Here is a 23,971-nt window from a genome sequence, read left to right on the forward strand (position 1 = left end):
GTTGTTGTGTTTATACCTTTTAATTAAAATGACTTGAATTTGACACATGAAAACTAGCTTTCATTCAAAAACACAAAAGGGTCATTCAACCATGTTAACAAGATTTTTGAGTTTATGTTTTCGAGATGGATCACATGATTTATAAGTGAAAATATGACCCACTCTCATTGTTAACATCTTGATTCACAATAACTTAAAATGGAAATAAAATTTATCATGCTGAAAATTTTTTGAAACTTTGAACAAAAAAAAAATATCATACAGGTACAGTACCTGGCTCCCACAGAAAAATCAGAGATGGCGTAAAAATAGGATTTCAGGACTTTTGCATCACCGAATACTTCATCACCAAAGGTGTTCATGCGTGTCAAGGAAATTCGAATGGCAGTAGCTGTTACCCATTCCTGCAAAATAATAAATCATCACTAGCAAAATTTTTCATCAAAAATTAATATCGTAGTTGATTTCATCCCCATTTTCTTATCATTACATAATGTGCAGGAATTGAAACAACATATTTTTTCTTTAGATTTTAATTCTGAAAATTCAATTCTCAGTCGGGATGATCTTTTGAGATGACTCCTGATAATTCCAGCTGACTGGAAAGTAGCATATGTTAACAGTGCATCCAGTGACCTTCTTTTCAGATGGACTTCCATAAAACATAAAATTTACACTAGCTTACTAGCTGATATTTAAAACTGTCCAAGACACCTCCCATACTTCACTGCTGTTGTTTTAGTTTTATACAATTAATCCCTGATTGAGTAAAAAGCTCAAAAATAACGGAGACCATTTTTCTCAGACCTGAGGAAATCAAGATTGTAAATTACTTTATATATATATATATATATATATATATATATATATATATATATATATATATATATATATATATATATATATATATATATATAGTTATAGTTATATATATATATATATATATATATATATATATATATATATATATATATATATATATATATATATATAATATATATATATTTACATACACATGATACACTTATCTAGGAATGCCAAAACATAAACAATATTCACTTTTTTTACAGTACATTGGCTACCACTAATCATGTAATACAACTAATAAAGAATATTTACATTCAGTGTTATTTTCTTTATAAAATCAATAGGAAATATACAACATTTAATACCATATAACACAGCAAAACCTTGTCACTGCGAGATAGAATACACAGTAGGAACTATATGCATTTTCTATACTTTGAAACACTGAAATGAATATTGTTTTGGCTCAATTTAATTATAAACAAGTAACCTTTTGAATTATCATACAAATATAACAATAATATTGTACATTTAAAATTAGTCATTTTCCACTCGCAATATTCATTTGCGTTATTTAAATTTCCACGTCTCAACTGCTCACTTTCCAAGTCACAACAGCTCAGCTTTCGTCTATTAAGCACAGTTTTTTTTTTCTGAAAGGCCCTTAATTCATTAAAAGGAATAACGAAATTAACAATTATGAAGAGAGAAATTAGAGAATGTAAATAAGAGCATTGAATTCTTATTTTTGGATGCTCGTGCCGACAAATTATTATACCGAGCGTTAGCGTTAGGACCTACGACATCAAAAAATAGGAATTCAATGCTTTAAAAAATGTTTTATGACCGGCCGGGTGTCATTATTTGAAGAAATTTGAATCTACAATACTTGATGATGCTTCTATATTTATATGACTAATCATGGCTTTGCTGTTCTTAAAAAAGATGATTTTTACAGATTTTTTCCTACAAATTCAGGTGAGTTAAAAAGAGAACAACTTTAACAAACAGGTAAAATGCCCTCTTTGTAAAGGTCAGACTTAAAAAAAGTCTCATTGAAATAAGAATGTAAAGGAGAAGACAAATAAAGAATTTCACACTTTCAATAAAATATTCATCCCTTATCACACCCTTGATGTTGTTTTTATCTACTCTGGTAATGCCCCTATGCACCCCTTTTATAAATTATATCTTTATCATTACAGACCACTCTTAGAATGTCCAGCCGATTTCTTTTGACTACAAATCTTTCTGAGGTCTTCACGTTTCTTTCTCCCTAATAAATATTTCTAAATACATCTGAAGCAAACATAACTTCTGGGCCAAAGCCTGTGTGAACTGCTAGGTGTAACAGACTGTACATGTACAGCGTAGATCTTATTTGTCTTATGCCATATATCTGCGATCTTTTAGATGTATACTACACTACACAACCTACAGTACATATAGTACATAAAATATATATCTGATGAATTCTCTCTCTCTCTCTCTCTCTCTCTCTCTCTCTCTGCATTCTACGCATACATTTCTAAACTTATACATATCTCAGAGGTCAAAACTAGAGGTACTGTGAGCACTGAGCTCACTAAATGATACCCCCGTCTCCCATATGATTACAATGGCAAAGTCCATGTTTTGCCCTGAGAGACCCGAAATAAGTGTCAGATCAAAAAGTAAAATAGGAGGTGCACAATGGCACTATGTAACAAAGATTCTGCGAAAGTCTCATTAAATTTCATTCAGTGGTATGAGGAGTTGCGGATAAGAGATAGGTACCCCAAAGCGTAACAGACGGACGGACGTATAGAAAGACGGGTGGACGGACGGACGGACACCCCGATCACTACATGTATATACCCTCCCACTTTTCAAGCGGGGGTATAATAAAGCTAATTTACACAAATTAGTTACACTTGCCACATTTAACATTGTTACTATTTTACGTCAAATAAACTTCGTTCTATTCTTCTTTAACAAATATTACAAGCACTTGACATTTCAAAGCTGGCTTGTTTGTATTAAATATATATGGAATAAAAAAATAATCCTTTGTAGTCTTGAAGTTCATTTTCTTAATTGCTTTTGAAGATGTTAAGTATTTGCAGTTTAGTGAATGACATTCATCTTCAAGTGTAATGCTGTGCACTCTTTGTTAATCGCTCCCAAACGAAATCTTTTTTTTTAACAAACTACCAATAAACTATTCTTTTATGATTTGTTAAAATAATTTGATAGTATAGCATTTAATGGAACACTAACATAGCACTGTTTCTAAAAATAACTTCAGTGGTTTGTTAGTCTTTCACCTCTGCTGATAGTTATTTCTTTATAGTTTGCTGGACTTGGCATCTTGCAAGAGTGTTTTCTTATTATAGCATGTGCATCTAACCGCATAGATAATAACTTATCAGACATGTTTAGGGATGAATTATCTACAGTAGTAAAAGTTTCCAAGAGCTTATCTCTTTACATCCGGTGTTAGACTATTTGTGCCAATTTTCAAATCAGCAGCAGGTCAGAAACAAAGAGATTGGAAAAGGGACATACAAACTGTTACTTAAATATTAGGACCCTGGTTAGAGAAAGCAGCAACACTATTAAAGCATGGAATGATCTGGATACTGAAGATGTATTTACTGTATATTCCTAAATATTCGCGAGGAATAAATTATCGAGTAATTTCGCGAGAAGCATCACTCGCCAAATAAAGTTACTTGCTTTTATTTTTATGATGCTGAAATCCATATGAAACCTTTTGATCAACCGTCCACTAGAGAATTATGATGTCAAAGAGCCATTTCGCAATATCAAATATTCGTCAAAAATAAGGAATCTACAGTTTTGCATGACATTAAGTTCTTTTTTATCTCACATAAGGCTGGACTATAGTAAACTTGAATGTGGATTGTTTTTATTGGATTTTTATTTATTTTCAGATTGACTTATAATCCCTTTACTAGCTTATAGCTTAGATCAGTTAAGCACTGAATTATATAATGAATACTTGAAAATTAGACAAGAAAAAGATCTTACAGATTACATCAAGGCCAGAAAAAAGATAATGCTGCATTTTCAATCATTTTGTAAAATGAAGCAGGGGATATTTTTTTTTATAAAGTCCTGACACACCCTTAGGTTATAAACAATCTTTGTGTAAAATGGGAACTCACCAAGTTTATCCATAAGAAAAACCCGACACGAATTATAAACTTTTTCTTTCAGTGACTTTGAACTTGCACAAATGATCTGGATTCAAGTTTTTATGGTAAATTGATATAATAACCTGTAGCAACCTTGACATTAATATCAAATATTCCCCGACCTTTGACTTTGTCTGCTGGATAAAGCGTCTTTGCTTAATACACTTTAGTAATGGAGACACAATCTTGGCACTGGACATACAGAATCCTTTTCATTGTATAATTTTTCTGATCTACTCTTTATTGAATGCATTTTACAGATGATAAGAATAATAATATCAGGGGAGTAGCTCCAATTGTGGCAACTGCCTCATTAGATTTCTCAGCAACATCCCTTAATACATTGCAGAAAATATTTGTTTTAAAACTAATGGTTTTTATCCCATGTTTACCCCTTTATCCCATGGATATCACTCATTGGATTTTTTTTTTATATTTGATAAAAGGAATGTCCCGTGATTTGTGATTGGATGTGATTTTTATCCAACATGTGTGTTTTTTTCCCCTCGCCAATGCCCAGGGATAAAAAAAAAACCACACAACTTGTTGGATAAAAATCATATTCAACCATTTATCATGGGAGATTCTATATATATAAATTAACATTTAAACTAATCTATAAAATGTATTTTCATATAAAATTAACAAGCATTCTGAGAGTATTGCATTAGCAATACTAGTCCCCTACCGGCAAGTGTAATCTGGTTCCCGTTAACAATTGAAAATGCCATAATTCCGCCAAAAATTAATGAAGTGGGACGAAATGCAAACTTGATCTTTAACTAATCAAGGTAAAGCCACATACCAAAAATCAGCTCAATATCTACAAGCGTTTAGAAGAAAATTGTGGAAAACCCTTAAAAATTGAAAAGGCTGTAATTCCGTCAAAAATCAATGAAGCGGAACGAAATGCAAACTTGATCTGTAACTCATCAAGATACACTCACATACCAAAAATCAGCTCAATATCTGCAAGCGTTTAAGAAAAAAGTGCGGAAAACCAAGTGGGACAGACTGACAGACAGACAGAGGGACAGACAGACAGACGGACAGACAGACAGACAGACGGACAGACAGACGGACGGACAGACTCAGAGGAAACCTATAGTCCCCTCCGGTTTCACCGGTAGGGGACTAATAAAATATGTATTGTAGGTACGTTATGTTGCATTTCCATAGCAAAGTCTAAATAGTGCCTATATTTCTTTATAACAAGAATAAAAAAAGTAAAATGTAAGTATAAGAAATAAAATATCATTTTCAGAGTTTCATCGGGATATGACAGTATAACGTCATTTGGGCATCATAGAATTTGATCACCTGACCGACTTCATGTCATATCCCAATGAAACTCTAAAAATGATATTTTATTTCTTAAATGTGTTAGAAGAACATGTTGAAAAAAACATTTTATATTTAATATATTAAACCTTTTTTAAAAAAATTGCAGCATCTAATGATTATATGCAAACTGAGGTTTGAATATTGAAACTGGTAAACCTTACGAAATTTCTGTCCAAGACAAGTATTATTTTTACATTCTAGGCCTAAAACCCCTACAATGCATTTTTCTTCCGATGGCTTCGCCCCCTGAACCCCCCCCCCCCTTCATGGTTCCTCCCTGGACCTACTGGGGGCCTAAGGTGCTCCCCACACCCCCGACTGCAAAAGTTTTGCCTCACTAGAATTTTAAGTCAAGCTAAGCCCCGGAATATACCTACAGTAATCGTTAACACACAAGATTGTTGTGCTTACCTTGTCATTCATTTTGTAAACACTGAAAATGCAGCACATTACAGAAGTTGTTGAACGTGAATGAATCGCTAAAATGTACATAGAAATAATTCCCATATTCTTATTATTTTAACCGTTCACGGTAGCTCAGTCGGTAGAGCGCTCGCTCCGTGATCGGGAGGTCGTGAGTTCGAATCTCGGCCGCGACAGACCTAAGTCGATAAAAAATAGGTAGCAACTGTTCCTTTGCCATGCGCTCGGCACTTTGAAGTGAAAGTTGCGGGTCCTTCGGATGAGACCTTAAAAACCGAGGCCCCGTGTCACGGCAGGCGTTGGCACGATAAAGATCCATCACTGCTCAATGGCCCTGAGTGCCGAGTAAAGGTCAAAATTTGAAGCCCTTCACCGGTATATGGTGACGTCTCTATATGAGTGAAAAATTCTCGAATGGGACGTAAAACAATATACAATCAATCAATCAATCTTATTATTTTGTTCATCATCTCTGACATTTCATTAAAGCGAAACACCCTGAATTAATGTTGAGATCCCGGGTTTCTGATCGAACACGGTGAAAATGAAGCTGTTTACCGATAAACCGGAAGTGCATACATTTATACTTCTGATTATATTTTAATGAATCTAATTCACTGAAAACTCCTAGAAGTATTGCTTTTTTTTATTATTTTAATAAGAATGACCATTTAAGACTGCTTAAGAATTGTTTTCAACTTAGGTTTTGTTTTACGACTTATGCGCGTCATCATGCGCATAAGTCGTAAAAACAATCTTGTTTGTTAACGATTTAGGGTTGTAGATGGACTAAAAAAATCCTTTGAAAAATATTGAGCGCATTTGCTTATATTTATTGAAATCTGGATTTAATCTTAAATGTCAATTGAAGAAATACGAATCTAATTTTAAATAATATTTCTAACTATTCTTTATAATTAGTTAATAAAGTCTATAAAAAAGGTGTTTGAAGAAGTATTTTTGTGATTTTCTATATTCTCCTCATAACCATGTACCCCTAAAAATGACTGAAAATTATAGTTGCAGGGTATAGTAATCATTAGCGGCTGTACTTCATTAAATAAAAGGAAACATGCCGTGTATTTTTAACTGATTAATAAGCAAGTGCTAATTATTCATTTTGAAAATCCTGTGACAAAGACTTTTCCGATATAGGTTCTGCCTTAAATATATATCCGTATTGCATATCTGCATATGCATCAGTCCTCTTCAAAGCATTTTAAGACAGCTAAATTTTATTTACAAGGTTTAATGTTTAGAAAGCATTCACATACCAATGTGATTATGTGCCGTGGCAGCAATAGCATCATGATTATAAAAGATTGCCAATTTTTAAAATTTACTTTTATTTTTTCAATTATATTTTGCCTGCTCTTTGCGACTCATAGCTTTGTATTTTTCAAACAATTACATGAATTGTCAAACTTGTAACTCAAGTGAACACCAGCAATACTCAAATCCTGATATTCTTCTATTACTCATTTAAAAATTAAGAAAAGAAATATATTGAATCTACTCCATGAAAATATGTACTGCATATATTACATACACACCTGCAGTAAAGTACTATTCTCAAAATCAAAAGCACTGGGTCGTCCCTCCAAAGTACTGAATGGCACTATGCCTCCTTTCAGGGGGGAGATGTTACTGTACTCATCTGTACAGATTGCCTTCCCTTCATTCTTTTTTGTGATTATACCCCGCTTTTCCTTTCCATACGTCCTTTCACAGGAACCACTGTAAAACTGGTAGGGAGTCCAGTCACTATCGTCTGTTGATTTCTTGTAGATGGCAAAACTTTCTGGTCTTGGGGAATGGAAACGTAGCCTTACGTAGGTTACATCATAGGCTTTGTCTGTTTAAAACAATAGAAAAGGGGTTGAGTTATTGTAAAAGCTTTTAAATGTATGCATATATCAATTGCATTGCTATGTGTAAACCTTTATAACGTACGGATTTTCAGAGAGAGATATGCATGGTAATAATCTCAAAAAGATGTACTTTGATTGAATACGAGACTGAATGACGATATTAACCATGATTAACCGTATTACTAGTTTCTGAATCAGATCAATCGCTTTATATTTATTTTGTTATTATAAATCAAAATAAACAGATAAGAATGTTTAGACAACTTGACTGCTGTTGTTCAAGTGCGTTGGCTCTCTCTCATACACACACACGTGCATTTCTTGTATACCATTGCATGAACATGTAATTGAAAACAAAGATCAGGGATGAAAAAGAAAAAAAGCAAGATAATTTCATTTATTCTGCATATTTTCCTTTAAATTATATGATACACTTTGAAGAATATGTTCATGCATAAGGACAATCTCTTTTCTAATTCAGCATTCTGGGGAAGCCTTTCTAGATAGTTTTCATGGCACATTCTAGCAAGTTCAGATGTGGACCTTTTCTTCTTCAAAGGTTGTTGCTGTTGCTCGATCTCGGGATCCGTATCATCATCTGCATCAGATACTGGTATTGCTTGTTTTCTATCTGGTTGATAGCTTGTTGATGCGGGGTTATTGGTTGGAGTTGCGGTATCATATTTTATCTGGCTTACTACAATGTGCAGCAGAATCCCCAGAATCTTCCACCGCGGACGGGGCGTCCGTGCAGCTTTTAAATGTCACACTCTGAAATAAATTTCAAAATTTAATCTCTTTCATGTTAGTTAATACATGTAATTATTCTAAAAATTAAAAATAGTATTTATTTTAGACTTTGAGAACTGGTTGGGGTGAAAATGAAAACATTTTGAATAATTATGGAGTAAACAAAGAAAACATGAAATATATTTATGGGGTTTCAAAAAAAACCCTGATAATTATCGGTAAATTTCTAGTCACTATGAAGTTTTATGTTACCATTCTATTTAAGAAAATATTGCTAAATAGTACATGTATATGTATTATGTATATGTTAGAAAAAAAGACCCTCGTTTTGATCGTTAAATGTCGTAAATAGCATATAAAACTACCATTAATATACATTTCCCTTAAATATGGACGAAAGAAAACAGCTTTTTCTGCTGGTAGCTTTCATGTTTCTTCAGTTCAGACGGAATGCTTTAATTCCTTGCTTTACGAAAAATAGTCGCAAAAGGCTATTTCTAATGATTCAGCTAATCATCAGTTTATCTTCAGTACAAAATTCATTGGACGGTACCGTTTCCTTATACAGAAAACAAAGAAGGGATTGGGTCCCTCCTTGTCTTAAATTTGTGACGCCAATATATGTCTTCCTCACGTCACCCTCCTCCAAGCGATACTTTCAAAACAGAGTCCAGAATATTGCAGAAAACCCTGCTATGTGAGTCCCAAGGAATACTTACTGAGAACTAAGGTCGAGGCCCTTTGAGGTCTGGATACTGAGTTGTGACACAGTTGATTCATTTCTAGAAATAATGAATCGAGTTTTCTTACACATTGAGCTGCATGGAAACCTGAGAAGTGGGCAGTAAATGGAGTTCTAATAACATTAATATGGCTTAGGCATTACCCAACATATCCAATGTTTTGGATTCAGAATTTCGCTGGCCAACAATAGAATGGTTATCCATAGGAGATCCAGGGGACAACATGCAAAACGTAGTACTAGGCACCATACGGAACCTCACATGAGATTTACATTCCATAAACGGAGCCTCAGCAGGAATTTTATAGTGGACACAAAAAAAATATCACTGTATCCAAGCAAATGAAAGAATTTAAAAATGAATATTTGTGAATTATAATTCAAATTTACATTTATATTTATGTTCACAATATTACAGGTAATACAAATTAAAAACATCCTGTTTAAAAATGCGTGTTTTACATGTTCTGAGAATTCCATTAGATTTGAACATTCGGAATACCTTGGACATGAGAATGATGCTCATGCATATGCTAATACCCTTGAGATAGGACCAGAACAAGAGCTTGATTTTCCAGTAGGACTTTTTATTTTAGCAGACAGTGGATATTCTCAAACTGAGCCACTTATAACTTCATACAAGACCGCTGACATCATTCAACAACCAAGAGATTAAAGACGTCGTCGAAAAAGTTTAGTATACGTCATCGATCAAAAGATCTTTGCGTTGAACATTAAAGATGTAAAGACGTTCGGGGTGATCGGATCCTTATATTGACACTCCTACATGGGAACTTGCATCTATTGTTGAACTATGCTCAACTCTTGTAAAGCGTTGTATTGATAATTATTACCACCTATAATACTCATTATCGTTATAAACAAAGGCCATCCTTTGATATAGTATGTATCAACGTTCATTTAATTTAACCAAAGCCTGACGCTAGAGCCTGAACATATGCATGTCAATATTATTTTCCTGATGCATGCTTGTTTTGTTATAACAACAATTAACAAAATCAAAAACGTTGCCCGCGTGGCGCAGTGGTTAGAGCATTTGCTCTAGACTCGCGAAGTAAGGAGTTGATCCTTACGTCACGGGTTCGAATCCCACTGCTGGACGTGGAGACCTATCCTTCGGATGAGACCGTATAAACCGAGGGCCTGTGTCGCAGTAGGTGTTGGCACGAAAAAGATCCATCATGATCACTGCTCAATGGCTCTGAGTGCCGAGTATAGGTCCAAATTTGCAGCCCTCCATCGACAAGTGGTGGCGTCTCCATGCAAGTGAAAAATTCTCGAGAGGGACGTTTAACAACAAACAAAAAAGAAACAAAAAAAAAAAAAAAAAAAAAAAAAAAAAAAAAAAAAAAAAAAAACCAAAACGGAACACCAAAATGATATACTAATCAAATTGACAAATTATTTTTCTATACGTCTGATTTTTCCGTACATTTCGTCAGTTACAGATGTAATCACAAAGTAAACAAGTTTACTGTTCGTAACACAGATATTCGTTCGTAACGTGTTTAATGTTCTCTAGTGATAGTAACTCAATTATATGTATGTCAGGACACATTTTAAATAGCTTGTATCCAAGAAAGGATTGAGGTGACTGAGGTAATAAACAGCAATAAATACAGACCCTAAAATGCGCTACTACACCTCAGAAACAAAACGAACCGTTCCGTGCAAGAAGCGTACTGCACCGTACACAAAACGAAACGAACCGTGCACAAAACGAAACCTACCGTTCAAAAAACGAACCGTATCGTGCACAAAACGAAATGAACCGTGCAAGAAACGAAACGAACCGTGCACAAAACGAAACGAACGGTTCACAAAACGAACAGGACCGTTCAAAAATCATTTTTGAAATAATTATGCAAGCCACGCCCCAAAAGTGTTTCGAACCGTGCAATGACCAAAGTTGTACAATTCTCTTTTATACTTAGACTTTCAGTACGGCGTGGCATTCTCGACGCTACATAATTAGCGTCTCCCAAATGGTGATCTAGATTCTCATTGGTTGCTAGCTCATCAATATTCATAACATAACACAAACAAGTAGAATGAAGTCAGTTCGAATTATTTTGTATTATTTCACGAAATTGTGGAGTGTTGATCATTTATTTCCGTGTGTTGTCATCAGTTAGAGTTTGTATTTCAATGACATTTTAAAAAGAAATTCATAGTTTTTGATGGCAATAAACAGTTCCTCGCGAGGGAGCACTTACGCTGGAAAAAAATTAGGATCCTGCATAGCAGATGTAAACTTGGATGGTCATTCAACAAACACTTTCCAATACGTAGGTTCATCGAAGTCAGGTCCGTAGCAATACTTTTTAAAGTAAAGGGGAAGCTCAAAAATGACGAGAGAGAAAGAGAGAGAGAACTACCTAAACTGCCCCAAGTCCAATTAAAAACACTTAATTTAGCATTTATTTGAAAGGAATCTACCAACACTATATGAAATACCTCGAAGTTAACATTTTAATATCATTACGACGTTGAAATTTTTATGACTTTTCATGAGGGGCTACCGTCGTGTACATGGTGATTTCCAACGGCTTCCTTCAAGTCGAGTCATATTAAAATGTCATCGAAAAGGCTTAAAAGAAGCTTTGAATTGAAATAATATTGATAACTTCCATCAAACACCAAAAAAAAAAATCTGTTACTAAATTTCAATATATTTATCTAAAGATCTAGTCACACATATACAATCATACTGCATACACATACCCCTCAACTCCCGGTCTCTCACCATTTTACACTACTATTTTATCTACAATGCTAGAGCTTGGTCTGATCGTCATTTTTCAAATTTGATTTAGAATTCGGTCAAATTACATAGAACGACAAACTAAAACTTACATAGCTTTTCACGGGTGAAATTTACTTGGGATAGAAAGTCGGGCAAATGTAAACGAGTGTAGCAAGGAATCAATGACAGGTTTCTTACAATAAGGCGGTGGATCTTATGTCATTTCATCGTTTTGTCAACAACGATCTAAAGTTGCTGATGTTATTGTCCCTCGTTTTCATGAAAGCGAGAGGACATTAAATCTCATTCGTCTGTCCGTCTATCCGTCTGTCACAAATACTTTAACCTTGGCCATAACTTTTGAATGAGAAGAGATAGGCCTTTCAAATTTCACATGTGCATTAACCTGTGAAAGACCTTTGACTTACTTTTTCAAAAATATTAACATTACTTAAAATTGGCCATAACTTTTGAAAAAGAAAAGATAGGGGTTTCATATCGCAGGTGTGTTAAGGAAAACTCAGATATTCTGACTTGACTAAATCCCTTGACCGTGATCAGTGACGTCATAATAGTCAATTTTCGAACAACAAGTTTTATTTATATTTGTATTTAGAGATGTTATCAAACTCCCGAAAATGAATAGAAACATGCAAATATAAAACAAAAATAAAATGTTTTTAATTCGTTTTGTCGTACACTGTATCTGTCACTTGGATTAAAATCTCTGATCGATGACTTCTTAACTGTTCAAAAAGTAACTTGAAAATTGATCATGTTGTGTAATGAGAATTTGGCTAAGACGGCATTTAAAAAGATATGTAAAAGGGGGTTTAGAAGTAAGTACCGTGAATATTGTGTGTGATTCATATGGAGTTAAAGTTTGTTAAACAGGTATGCTGATTTATTTTCATTGATTATATCTTCTATTGAAGACAGTCAGCTATTTATGTATCCCGGTCGGCCTTTCTTTTGTCATTCGTTACAACAATAATGCAAAAGAACAACACTTAGCTGGATACTTCAAAACATAAGATTTGTACAGATCGAAAGCTTGCCTTCTATAATACTTGAAAAGTGCTGCTAGAATTGAAGCAATATCTGGGGTTATATGTATGTTATGCAAAACATCGGGTAAGGTTTCGTGGGAATGTGTGGAATAATTATTTTCCAGACCGGACAGTGGCATTCTAGCAGCACTTTTTTAAGAGATGTTTTCAACTATATTATTTACTCATAGAAAATATTAAACCCCGGGGTAGTATTGTTCTGTTAACTTTTTTATTAAGGAATATTTTCCTATCAATAGCAGTCACGTGATGACGTCGTGCTGGTGCACTTATTTGCCTCAGACACTCTGTTGTCTTTATGTCATAGTTAATGATAGTTTACGTTTTATCGGTGGCTTTGATAAATTATCAAACTTAATGTTCTTAAAAAAGTCTAAATTTCCCGAGAAATGGTTTGAATGCTTCCTTAACATACCCGCGATTGCCTTAAACAAGTCCTTTCTAAATATACTATAATATTTTACCCCTTGACCGTGACCTTGAAGTTTGATTTACTTTCAAAAATTTAAACCTTGGTCATATTTTTCGAATAAGAAAAGATAGGGCTTTCATATTTCACATGTGTATTACCTGTTACAAACACTATGATTTTTGACCCCGTGATCTTGAAGTTTAACCTACATTTCAAAAATGTTATCTTTCCTTATAACTTTTGATAGAGAAGAGAAAGGGCTTTCATATTTGACATGTGCATTGCCTGTAACAGAGCATGCTATAATTTTTTACCCCTTCTCCCTGACCTTCATGTTTGACCTAATTGTCAAAAATTTTAACATTGGTGATTACTTTGGAATGACATATGATAGGGCGTACATATTTGACACAATATGCCATAAATAATGGTATCCCATCCACTAAGACACCGAAAGCAGAGGACCACAATTCTTTGAATTTGATTGTTAATTTCTTAATCAATGAGAATCTAGATCACCATTTGACTGACGGTAATTATCAAGCGTCTAGAATGTCATGTCCTACGGAAAAACCCAAGGTTAATAGAGATTTGTACTAATTAAAGTCATTTTCTTTTATTTCTTTCAATTGCGCCCGTTCAAGAAGGACGGAAATTAACCCTAACGATTCAAAACATTATTATCACGTATCAAGAATCTTGACTTACATCTTAAAATAAATAAACTACTTGAAACTAATTACGACTTCAAAACAACTCGACAGAGTGTGAGGCTATTCCTTATTCGCTATGAACACGTTGCGTTTGAGATATATTTGGCATGTTTTATTCTCATCTAAAATGCAATATCATTACATTTTCATGTACATTGTGTAAATCACAGTGAATTTAATACATGTACTTTGTTTAATTCTATAGCTTTCATATACCCATTACCTGTCGCTCTGAACTTTCTCGGAAACCACGACACAGTGAGATACAGTTTGTTGTAAAATGTGCTTTATGAATAAAAATTTAATTTCATTACAACGTGTATTGGTACATGTAACGATCCTCTAATAAAACTAATGTCCAAATAACTGTATCTCACTTCCATTCTCAATGACCGTGTAGTGTAGAGAAGCGCCGCGAGAATTCCATCGGCATCAAAAGCAAGTTTTTGGACTTGCCTAGATAGCCGAGCGATGTAGTGCGCTGTTCCTGTACTGCTAAGAGACAGATTCCTTAGGTCGAGAGTTCAACCCCGGGGCGGAAGTGGGTATCCTTATAAAAGTGAATTTCACTAATATTATACAGTTAAAAATTGGCATACATTAAAATCATTTTTTTTCAAATGATTCATATAAATTTCACTAAAATATCTCTGTATATAGCATTTTTCTCTTTTGTAAACGAATCATTCAAGCTGCCGGCGCAACACCGACCACGTCAAAACATAGCTCGTGGCGTTTTTAGTCCCCAACCGGTGAAACCGGAGGGGACTATAGGTTTCCTCTGAGTCTGTCCGTCCGTCTTTCTGTCTGTCTGTCTGTCTGTCCGTCTGTCTGTCTAGCTGTCCCTCTGTCTGTCTGTCAGTCTGTCCCACTTGGTTTTCCGCACTTTTTTCCTTAACCCTTGCAGATATTGAGCTGATTTTTGGTATGTGTTTACCTTGATAAGTTATAGATCAAGTTTGCATTTCGTTCCGCTTCATTGATTTTTGACGAAATTATAATGGCATTTTCAATATTTACGGGAACCAGATTACACGCAGGTAGGGGACTAGTATTGCTAAAGCAATACTCTCAGAATGCTTGTTAGTACCTTACCGGTGAAACCGGAGGATACTATAGGTTTCCTCTAAGTCTGTCCGTCTGTCTGTCGGTCTGTCTAGCTGTCCCTCTGTCTGTCTGTCTGTCTGTCTGTCCCACTTGGTTTTCTAAACGATTTTTGGTATGTGAGTGTATCTTGATGAGTTACAGATCAGGTTTGCATTTTGTTCCGCTTTAGTGATTTTCGACGGAATTACGACCTTTTCAATTTTTCAGGGTTTTCCGCACTTTTTTTTCTAAACGCTTGCAGATATTGAGCTATTTTTTGGTATGTCGACTTTACCTAGATGGGTTATAGATCACGTTCGCATTTCGTTCCGCTTCATTGATTTTTGACGGAATTATGGCATATTCAATTTTTAGCGGGAACCAGATTACACTTGCCTGTAGGGGACTACTATTGCTAATGCAATACTCTCAGATTGCTTGTTTACTTCGCGAAGCAGATAAATTCCAGGGTTTATAGTACATTTAAAGAACTTGCGTCGCTATTTACTCCTGTTATTTACTTTGCTTAATATACCTTATGGGTGTTTTGAACGTAATAAATAAATATGTTATATATGGACCGAAAATGAAAGGAGTAGAAGTGATTGCAATTGAAATCAGAAAGTGTAATTTTTGTCGTAAACATTTTCAAGGATGGGTTTGATGTTATCGTGAACGACGTCAAAATTATTTGCTTCGCGAAGATAATAACAGGATAATGCCAAAAACATTTGAAGTAAAATTAAAAAAGTTAAATATTGTATTATAGATATGTCATTCTATGCATAATTGATGGAAGAGCCGTTGCTAAAAAATCTATGCAGGTGGATTGCTTAGTGGAGCTTACTGACTGATAAACGGCAATGGTTTTCATAAAAAAAATTAAGGAAATAATATTCAGTGCATGTAAATATCTTGGCATGAACACATAAAGTCCGGTTTAATCTTCTTTACGCATGCTTAGTCCGTGCATGCATGTCCATCTACAAGTTAATAAGTTTTGTTTTTAGTAACACTGTACATCTCTTGCCATGGTCTCGAAAACTTGACTCATGTCTTTCTAAATTGTTGTTGTTTACTCTAAAATGCTATTGTGTAAACCGGCCTTTAGTCCTGATATACCCCAATCACACGTGTATAATAAGTTTACTAAAACAACAAGCATTCTGAGAGTATTGCATTAGCAATACTAGTCCCCTACCGGCAAGTGTAATCTGGTTCCCGTTAAGCATCGAAAATGCCATAATTCCGTCAAAAATCAATGAAGCAGGGTAAAATGCAAACTTGATCTATAACTGATGGTAAAGTCACGTATCAAAAATCAGCTCAATATCTGAAAGCGTTTAGAAGAAAATTGCGGAAAACCCTTAAAAATTAAAAAGGTCGAAATTCCGTCAAAAATTAATGAAGCGGAACGAAATGCAAACTTGATCTGTAACTCATCAAGATACACTCACACACCAAAAATCAGCTCAATATCTGCAAGCGTTTAGGAGAAAAGTGCGGAAAACCAAGTGGGACAGACAGACAGACAGACAGACGGACGGACGGACGGACTCAGAGGAAACCTATAGTGCCCTCCGGTTTCACCGATAGGGGACTAATTAAAGTGCCCGGTTTAATCAGCAGAAAAACAGAATTTCAGAATTTCCAACAATCTATTGGAATTCCTATGGGTACAAATTGCGCCCCGTTATTAGCAGACCTTTTTTGTATTCATATGAAGCAGAATTTGTCCAAAATCTTGTACGTGAAAAGAAGAAAACACTTGCTGTGGCTTTCAACTCGACATTTAGATATATCGACGATGTATTGTCAATTAACAATGGCTATTTTCATTCTTATGTCGATACGATATATCCTGGTGAACTTCAGATAAAAGATACCACAGAGTCTGACACATCTGTTTCATATTTGGATATTTTACTTGAAAAAGACGTTAATGGTAATCTAACAACCAAGCTTTATGATAAACGTGATGACTTTAACTTTTCAATCGTCAACTTCCCTTACTTATGCAGCAATATACCTTCATCACCTGCATACGGGGTATATATCTCTCAGTTGATTCGATACGCAAGAGCATGCTCTACGTATGTACAATTTCTAAAACGAGGTAAATTATTGACAAATAAGTTAATGAAACAAGAATATCAGCTCTCTCGTTTAAAGTCATCATTTCGTAAGTTCTATGGTCGATACAATGACCTTGTCAGCAAATACAATTTATCACTGAGTCAAATGCTGACTGACGTTTTTCATACTGGTTGTTAGGCCATTATTTACACACTGAATTGTCGACGGATTTTCCCGTTATTTCCCGATCATGACAAGGAGCACACGGCGGGTGTGACCGGTCGGCAGGGGATGCTCACTCCTCCATGGCACCTGATCCCACCTATGATGTTTGGAGGTCCGTGTTTGCTCTGCTCCTATTTTGTATTGTATAATGGACTTTTGAGCTTGAATACTGTTCGTTATCTCCATATATTTCATTTCAAGCGCAGTCAGAGCAGATCATTTTCTTCTTCAATGAAAAAAGTGAGTTTGACCAGAAAAAAGGGGCTGCTAAACTCCAAAACTCTATTTTTGAAAAGGGGGCGGGGTGGGGGTGGGGGTTAGTAGCAACGGACATGGACAAATTATTTATTTTCAATATTTTAGAGGAAATACATGCGTGCAGATTATTTATTTTTTTAGATAGATTAGAACCGATTATTTATTTTCAACATTTTGACAGATTACATATGTATTTATTTCGAAAATTTGTCATTGTAGTCTAATGTAATTTTATACAACCAAACATCCATATACATTGTAAATGGAAATGTAATTGCCTTAACTGTTTTCTTGATTATAACTTCCGTTTATGATGCGTTTTTACCCATCGAAAAAAATCAAATAAAAAAGAAAACATGTTATTACGCGCAGAGAAAATTAAGTAATATTTTGTACTAACTATGTGCATTTCTACTGTCAGATTACTTTTGAATGTATATTTTGCTAGTTAGCGAACACCTAAAGGATCGATTAGATTTTTTTAGACATCAATAATTCCTCACAAATAGAATAAAACGTACTTTTTTCATTGCTTGTTTGATCAAACCGTCAAGAAAATATGCTTTTTATACGAAGCAGCAACTAAGCAACTACAAGAACTCAAGAAAAAAAAAGTACGTTATTTTTTTCAATATGAAGCAGCAATGAAAAGAATTTAAAAGGAATGGTAGACGAAATAAAAGCGGGGGTTATAAAGTTTAACTTATTTATTTACAAATCCATTTCCAAAATATTCAACCATAAGGGTATGGTGTACAAAATAAAATAATAAATAAAGAGAAAAAAATAAACAACATAAAAAAAGAAACTAGCTCATACAAAACGTAAAATTAAAACAAAAAGATAAAAAAGACTGCTTACATGTATAACGAAAATACAGTTGTAAAAATTAAATATTCCTGACAGCTTTAATTGAAAAAACAATTTGTTAAAAAAATGCTTGCGACACCGTCCTTTCATTTACATAAAATAGAGAGATTAATAAAGAAAGAAATGGCTTTATCAAGTAGCCAATCATATACTAAAGCGTACAGATTCCTCTCACTTAATTTGCATACCGTTCACCAAAGCATACCGTTCACAAAACGAAACGTACCGTGCACAAAACCAAACAAAACGTTCACAAAACGAGCCGTATCATGCAGGAAACGAAACGAACATTACCTTGCAAGTGGTATATATATATATATATATATATATATATATAGTAGCACGTTTTAGGGGCTGTATATATGTACCTCTGTATATCTACATACTACAATAGTTGCTCTTAAGAACACTTTTGTACCACTAACACTATATTCCACTGAACTCCAGAAAATTTTACAATTTTCCCCACCATGTCCGACATTTACCAGGTTAAAGATCATTGACACAGAAGAAGACTTAGCGTTTCCCAATTTTGGTCAATGAATAAATGTAAGAAGCTCATTTGGTGTGCAAGTAGACATGAAAAACAAGCATTCTGAGAGTATTGCATGAGCAATACATGTCCCCTACCGGTATCCCCTTTTCTTTTAAGGATGTCATTTTACAAGACCCCGTATATGATAACTGCGCCCCCCCCCCCCCCCCCAAAAAAATGTGGACATTTCGGATTACTTGTTTATGAATGAACTGTTGGAATGGAATCTGTCTTACAAAGACATGTTTGACTAAAATCACATAATGTATGATGACATGACAATTACTAACGTTACTCGTTTTCCCTAACCTGGCACTTACCACCCGGTAAAAAATCTCTGCCTTTAACTCATAAATAAATAGGAATATAAAAACAATTCAAATCGGGAAAAATATTCAGTCTTTATTGCATCTGGTATTATTTCGCCAAGTGTATTAAGTATTCGCTGGTAGGAATTGCTGAAAACAATGCACAATATTACTTTATGGTTTACCGTCTTCTGTCACAGTCGACAACCTCGTTTTTGGAACATTTTAGTGCAGCACGAACCCGATCGTGAACCCGATTATAAAAAAAAAGAGGAGTGCTTAAAACTGATTTAGTCTATAGCTAGCACCTGTTGGTCAAACGTGACAGAATTCAAACTTGATTTATAGTTTGTCACTATAAAGCTACCTAGCAAGTTTGAAATCAATAATTTTAAATCTGAAAACCTTGTTTTGTAACATTAATATAGTGCAGCACGAATCCGATCTTGAACTATTATAAAAAAGAGGAATGTTTAAAACTGATTTACTCTCGAACCTTTTGGTTAAACGTGATAAAATTCAAACTTCATCTGCAGTTTATCACTATAAAGGTACATAACAAGTTTCTCAAAAGCATAAAGAAAAAAGTGAGGAAAACCAAGTGGGACAGACTGACAGACAGACAGAGGGACAGACAGACAGACACGCAGCTAGACAGACGGACGAACATACTCAGAGGAAACCTATAGTCCCCTCCGGTTTCACCAGTAGGGGACTAATAACTATACTGTAGTAGGAGTGATCTTGTCTGCTATGTGTTTTAAAGGATTAGCTGCACTTAACGCTGGGTTTTGGGTCTTTTTCCATCGCTTCTGTTGCTTATATATCTTAACCTTATTTCATTTTTGTATATTTACTAAGAAATTTGTCATTTTGGCACCAAATTTAAATGTTAAATTGATTTTAGACTGTGATATAATAAAATAATTCTATATTTTTTTCCTTATTGCTTTCCAAATATAGATAATTTACTCTTGTATCTGCCCTTGATTAAACATTAGGTATGCGTGAGAGGTGGAGCTAAAATTGTAAGAATGGCTCTAAAATTAGACTAGATAAATAACAATGACATGTATAAAAATACGAGATTACTCTTTCCCATCCCCCCCCCCCTTTGTTCTGATGGGCGCAAGTACAATATTTACAAAGGTTTCAAAATGAAATTAACAACAATATGAGCACGTCCATGTGAGTAAAGAATATTTTATTTGATAATGAATATCGATGCCTTACAATTCAACGTGTTTGAGCACAGTGTCATGGTTTCATATAGCAGAAAACATGGTACTGTACCTTACAAGTCAAGTGACGGGAATTAGTATTCACAGAGATACCTGAGGTAAGAAATCACAATCATTATGGTGAATTATTATATTAAACATGTCAGCCCTTGGTTACAACAGAAAAAGTGAATGTAAGTAGAAGCAGGTTTTTTTTTTTTATCTCTTTTAAACCATGAGCGCATGTTTGTCTATTAATCTCCCTTTCACACATCATTATTAATGCAAATATACAACTACTGTTAAACGGAGAACAATAGACAAACATGCGCTGACAATGTATAAAGTCAGTGAAAAAGTGGGCGTCCTTATTATCGTACGGAGAATCAAGAAATTGTGATGACCCCCGCTTTTCAAAACAGCTGCGTAGTAAATACATAGTTTTATTAGTCCCCTACCGGTGAAACCGGAGGGGACTATACGTTTCCTCTGTCCGTCCGTCTGTCTGTCCCTTTATCTGTCTGTCTGTCTGTCCCACTTGGTTTTCCGCACTTTTTTCCTAAACGCTTGCAGATATTGAGCTGATTTTTGGTACGTGAGTATATCTTGATGAGTTACAGATCAAGTTTGCATTTCTTTCGCTTCATTGATTTTTGACGGAATTACGGCCTTTTCAATTTTTAAGGGTTTTCCGCAATTTTCTTCTAAACGCTAGCAGATATTGAGCTGATTTTTTATATGTGACTTTACCTTGAATAGTTATAAATCAAGATTGCATTTCGTCCCGCTTCATTGATTTTTGACGGAATTATAGCATTTTCAATTGTTAACGGGAACCATATTACACTTGCCGGTAGGGGACTAGTATTGCTGATGCAATACTCTCAGAATGCTTGTTTAATGTAATTACGTAAAGTTATAGATTAGATATGCTGAATATTCCTGCAATTAAAGGAAAGAATGCTTGTTTTGAAAGTTTATTTAGTCGCAATTTTTGCATGTTCTTAAGTGCAGTCATCCTTTAAATAAATACACTGTACATACAGTTTGAAAACTGATCTTTCAAAAGAGCATAATGCGGAAAATTGGCCTAGCAGGTTATGAAATAGCAGTAAATCTGTGTTTTCATAGCAGTCAGTTTTGTACGAATACTTCTTTTGGTTTGTTTGAGAAATGAAACCCTATTTGAGATTAAACTTTCACTCAAGACCCAACTGTTCAATTCTCATTTGGTTCAAACCATTGTATAGTCCATTCATTTCTCATAATAGGAATTGTATTGTGATATAAGTTGTTCTTCACTTACTTAAATGAAGAGTTAAGTTGACTACTACAGGGTATTGTATCCCCTCTAACATTGTGTCTGATTGCCACCATGTCCAGTTATAGTTGTTATTAAAATCAGTCATGAATTCGGGGGGATGGCTATACCCAGGCCTCTGGGCGTCACAAATTCGGCATTGCTTCCTGATCCACGCCACCCTCGTATGTAAACAGTATTCCATGGGTCTTGTCAGTCCACACGTGTTGGTGGCATCAATAGTTTTTCCAAAGGCAGCGTTCACAAAAATTGGCACACATCTTTGAGCCTTTCCCTGTGCTTTGTAACATCCTAAACTTGGTAAATTTTTTATTTCCTTTTGTCCATTTGAGATATGAGGTAGAAATCCAAGATATATCACAAGCACAGTTAGCTTACACATTTTACAATCCGTCAAACTCGAAGCGTGTACGCCCAATGAAACTTACATCAGAGCTGTGATGCATCACGGGAAATTCAAAACTTTTACATTGCTACCGAAAGGGAGAGAACTCTTAAAATAACATTACAACATAAACCAACATTGTTCACTGCAATATTCTTTTAGTTGATTATTCTATCCAGAGTGAGTTACCTTATGTTTATATTTATTTAGTAAAATGTATCAATTTGAGTTCCATTAATTACATAGAGATTGCATCAGCATAAAAATACAGATATATTAATAAACATTGTTTTTATCCAAATCAATAAGTATCTTACATTCATACTGCCCCCAGAGGACATTTAATTGGTATTAAAAATATTCTATGTTGGGGGGGGGGGGGGTCGCCATTCTCCAACGGCAGATTAACAATCCTCAAAGCTCAATACCTTTAACGTTCTTTTACAGTTCTCATACACTAGTGAATTTCAAACTAATGAGAATTTTACTTATCAAAAGCAGAACTTATCAGTCCCCAAAACAAGGTCACGAAACCCATAATCATTAAAACAAAGAACTTAAGTAATTTATAAAATTTGGGAACTATAAATTCAGCTAAATCTTAAATAAATTAAGATGCCTGTAATTTTCAAAAAGTGGAATAAAATTGCGTTTTATATTATGATCCATGTCGAATATTGTAGAGCATAATTTTATGTTGATTTATATAGCTAATAATATTATGTTAGTTGCACCCTCCATATTCAAACTATTACCTTCAAATTTCTATTTCCATTTGTAGTATAACTGTCAAAATATTATTTTTTTTCTCACTGTTCACAACGAGAGAGAGAGAGAGAGAGAGAGAGAGAGAGAGAGAGAGGTTTCCTTCTGAAAGAAAGATCTAGGTTCCAAATCATTCAAAACAGTCAAGTTCAACATGTTTTAAACAAACTTATTTTTGTATGCATTGTTTAAGCATCAAATTAGGAATTTTTATTACTGTGTAAACGTAAGTTACAAAGTGAATAATGCTTCATAGCTTGTTAATAAATGTAATATACATTCTTATGTGATGCACATTAAATGATTAAAATGATCATTAATTTCTCAGTTAGTTAGAAAGTTAAAATTCTAGAAAAGATTTACCGCCACACAAACAGTCCGTCACCTTTCCGTAGACAACGAGAAGAATTTTGGATTAGAAAACTAGGGACAGCCTTTCCCTATGGATGTAATGACAATGTCGATAGTGTTGGAAATCTATCCAGTCCACAATGTAACAATGTAAATGTGATGGGACTTTTTAACCATACACAGAGACGTAAGCGTAGTCATGGGCATCGGTCTTGCAATAAACCTTTAATACACGATGTCTCTTTTGATTCATTACTACCTTACGTAAATCAACAGTTAGGTCTATATCATATTCGCACCAAACTTTACTCTGTCCCTTTGAAACGTTTAAATAGTCTTCTTGAAAAGGTCAAGGAAAGTCCATTTTTTGATTCCTCGACACCAGAATATAGGCTCGGATCTGTGATTATGGATATAGCAAATCATGGGTTTTTTAAACCCCAACGTTTTATTGAAGAAAATGCTGCTAAAA

At 34.5% G+C, this 23,971-nt stretch overlaps 1 protein-coding gene across 1 annotated transcript in view; it reads right to left on the reverse strand.

Moving 5' to 3' along the window:
- LOC133178446 (laminin subunit gamma-1-like) overlaps nt 1-22,724 on the reverse strand; it is a 39,270-nt gene extending 16,546 nt beyond the window's left edge. The window contains exons 1-4 of the mRNA XM_061313143.1: nt 22,709-22,724; nt 21,984-22,421; nt 7,328-7,629; nt 274-404 (exon numbers count right to left, since the gene is read on the reverse strand). Coding sequence (XP_061169127.1) covers nt 274-404; nt 7,328-7,629; nt 21,984-22,421; nt 22,709-22,724 — 887 coding nt within the window. The remainder of the gene's footprint in view (nt 1-273; nt 405-7,327; nt 7,630-21,983; nt 22,422-22,708) is intronic.
- Nucleotides 22,725-23,971: the final 1,247 nt, after the last annotated feature.

Source organism: Saccostrea echinata, unplaced genomic scaffold (assembly GCF_033153115.1).
Source record: "Saccostrea echinata isolate AGI-Se365-2 ecotype Australia unplaced genomic scaffold, CSIRO_AGI_Sech_v1 ptg000003l, whole genome shotgun sequence".
In the NCBI taxonomy this organism is placed as follows: domain Eukaryota; kingdom Metazoa; phylum Mollusca; class Bivalvia; order Ostreida; family Ostreidae; genus Saccostrea; species Saccostrea echinata.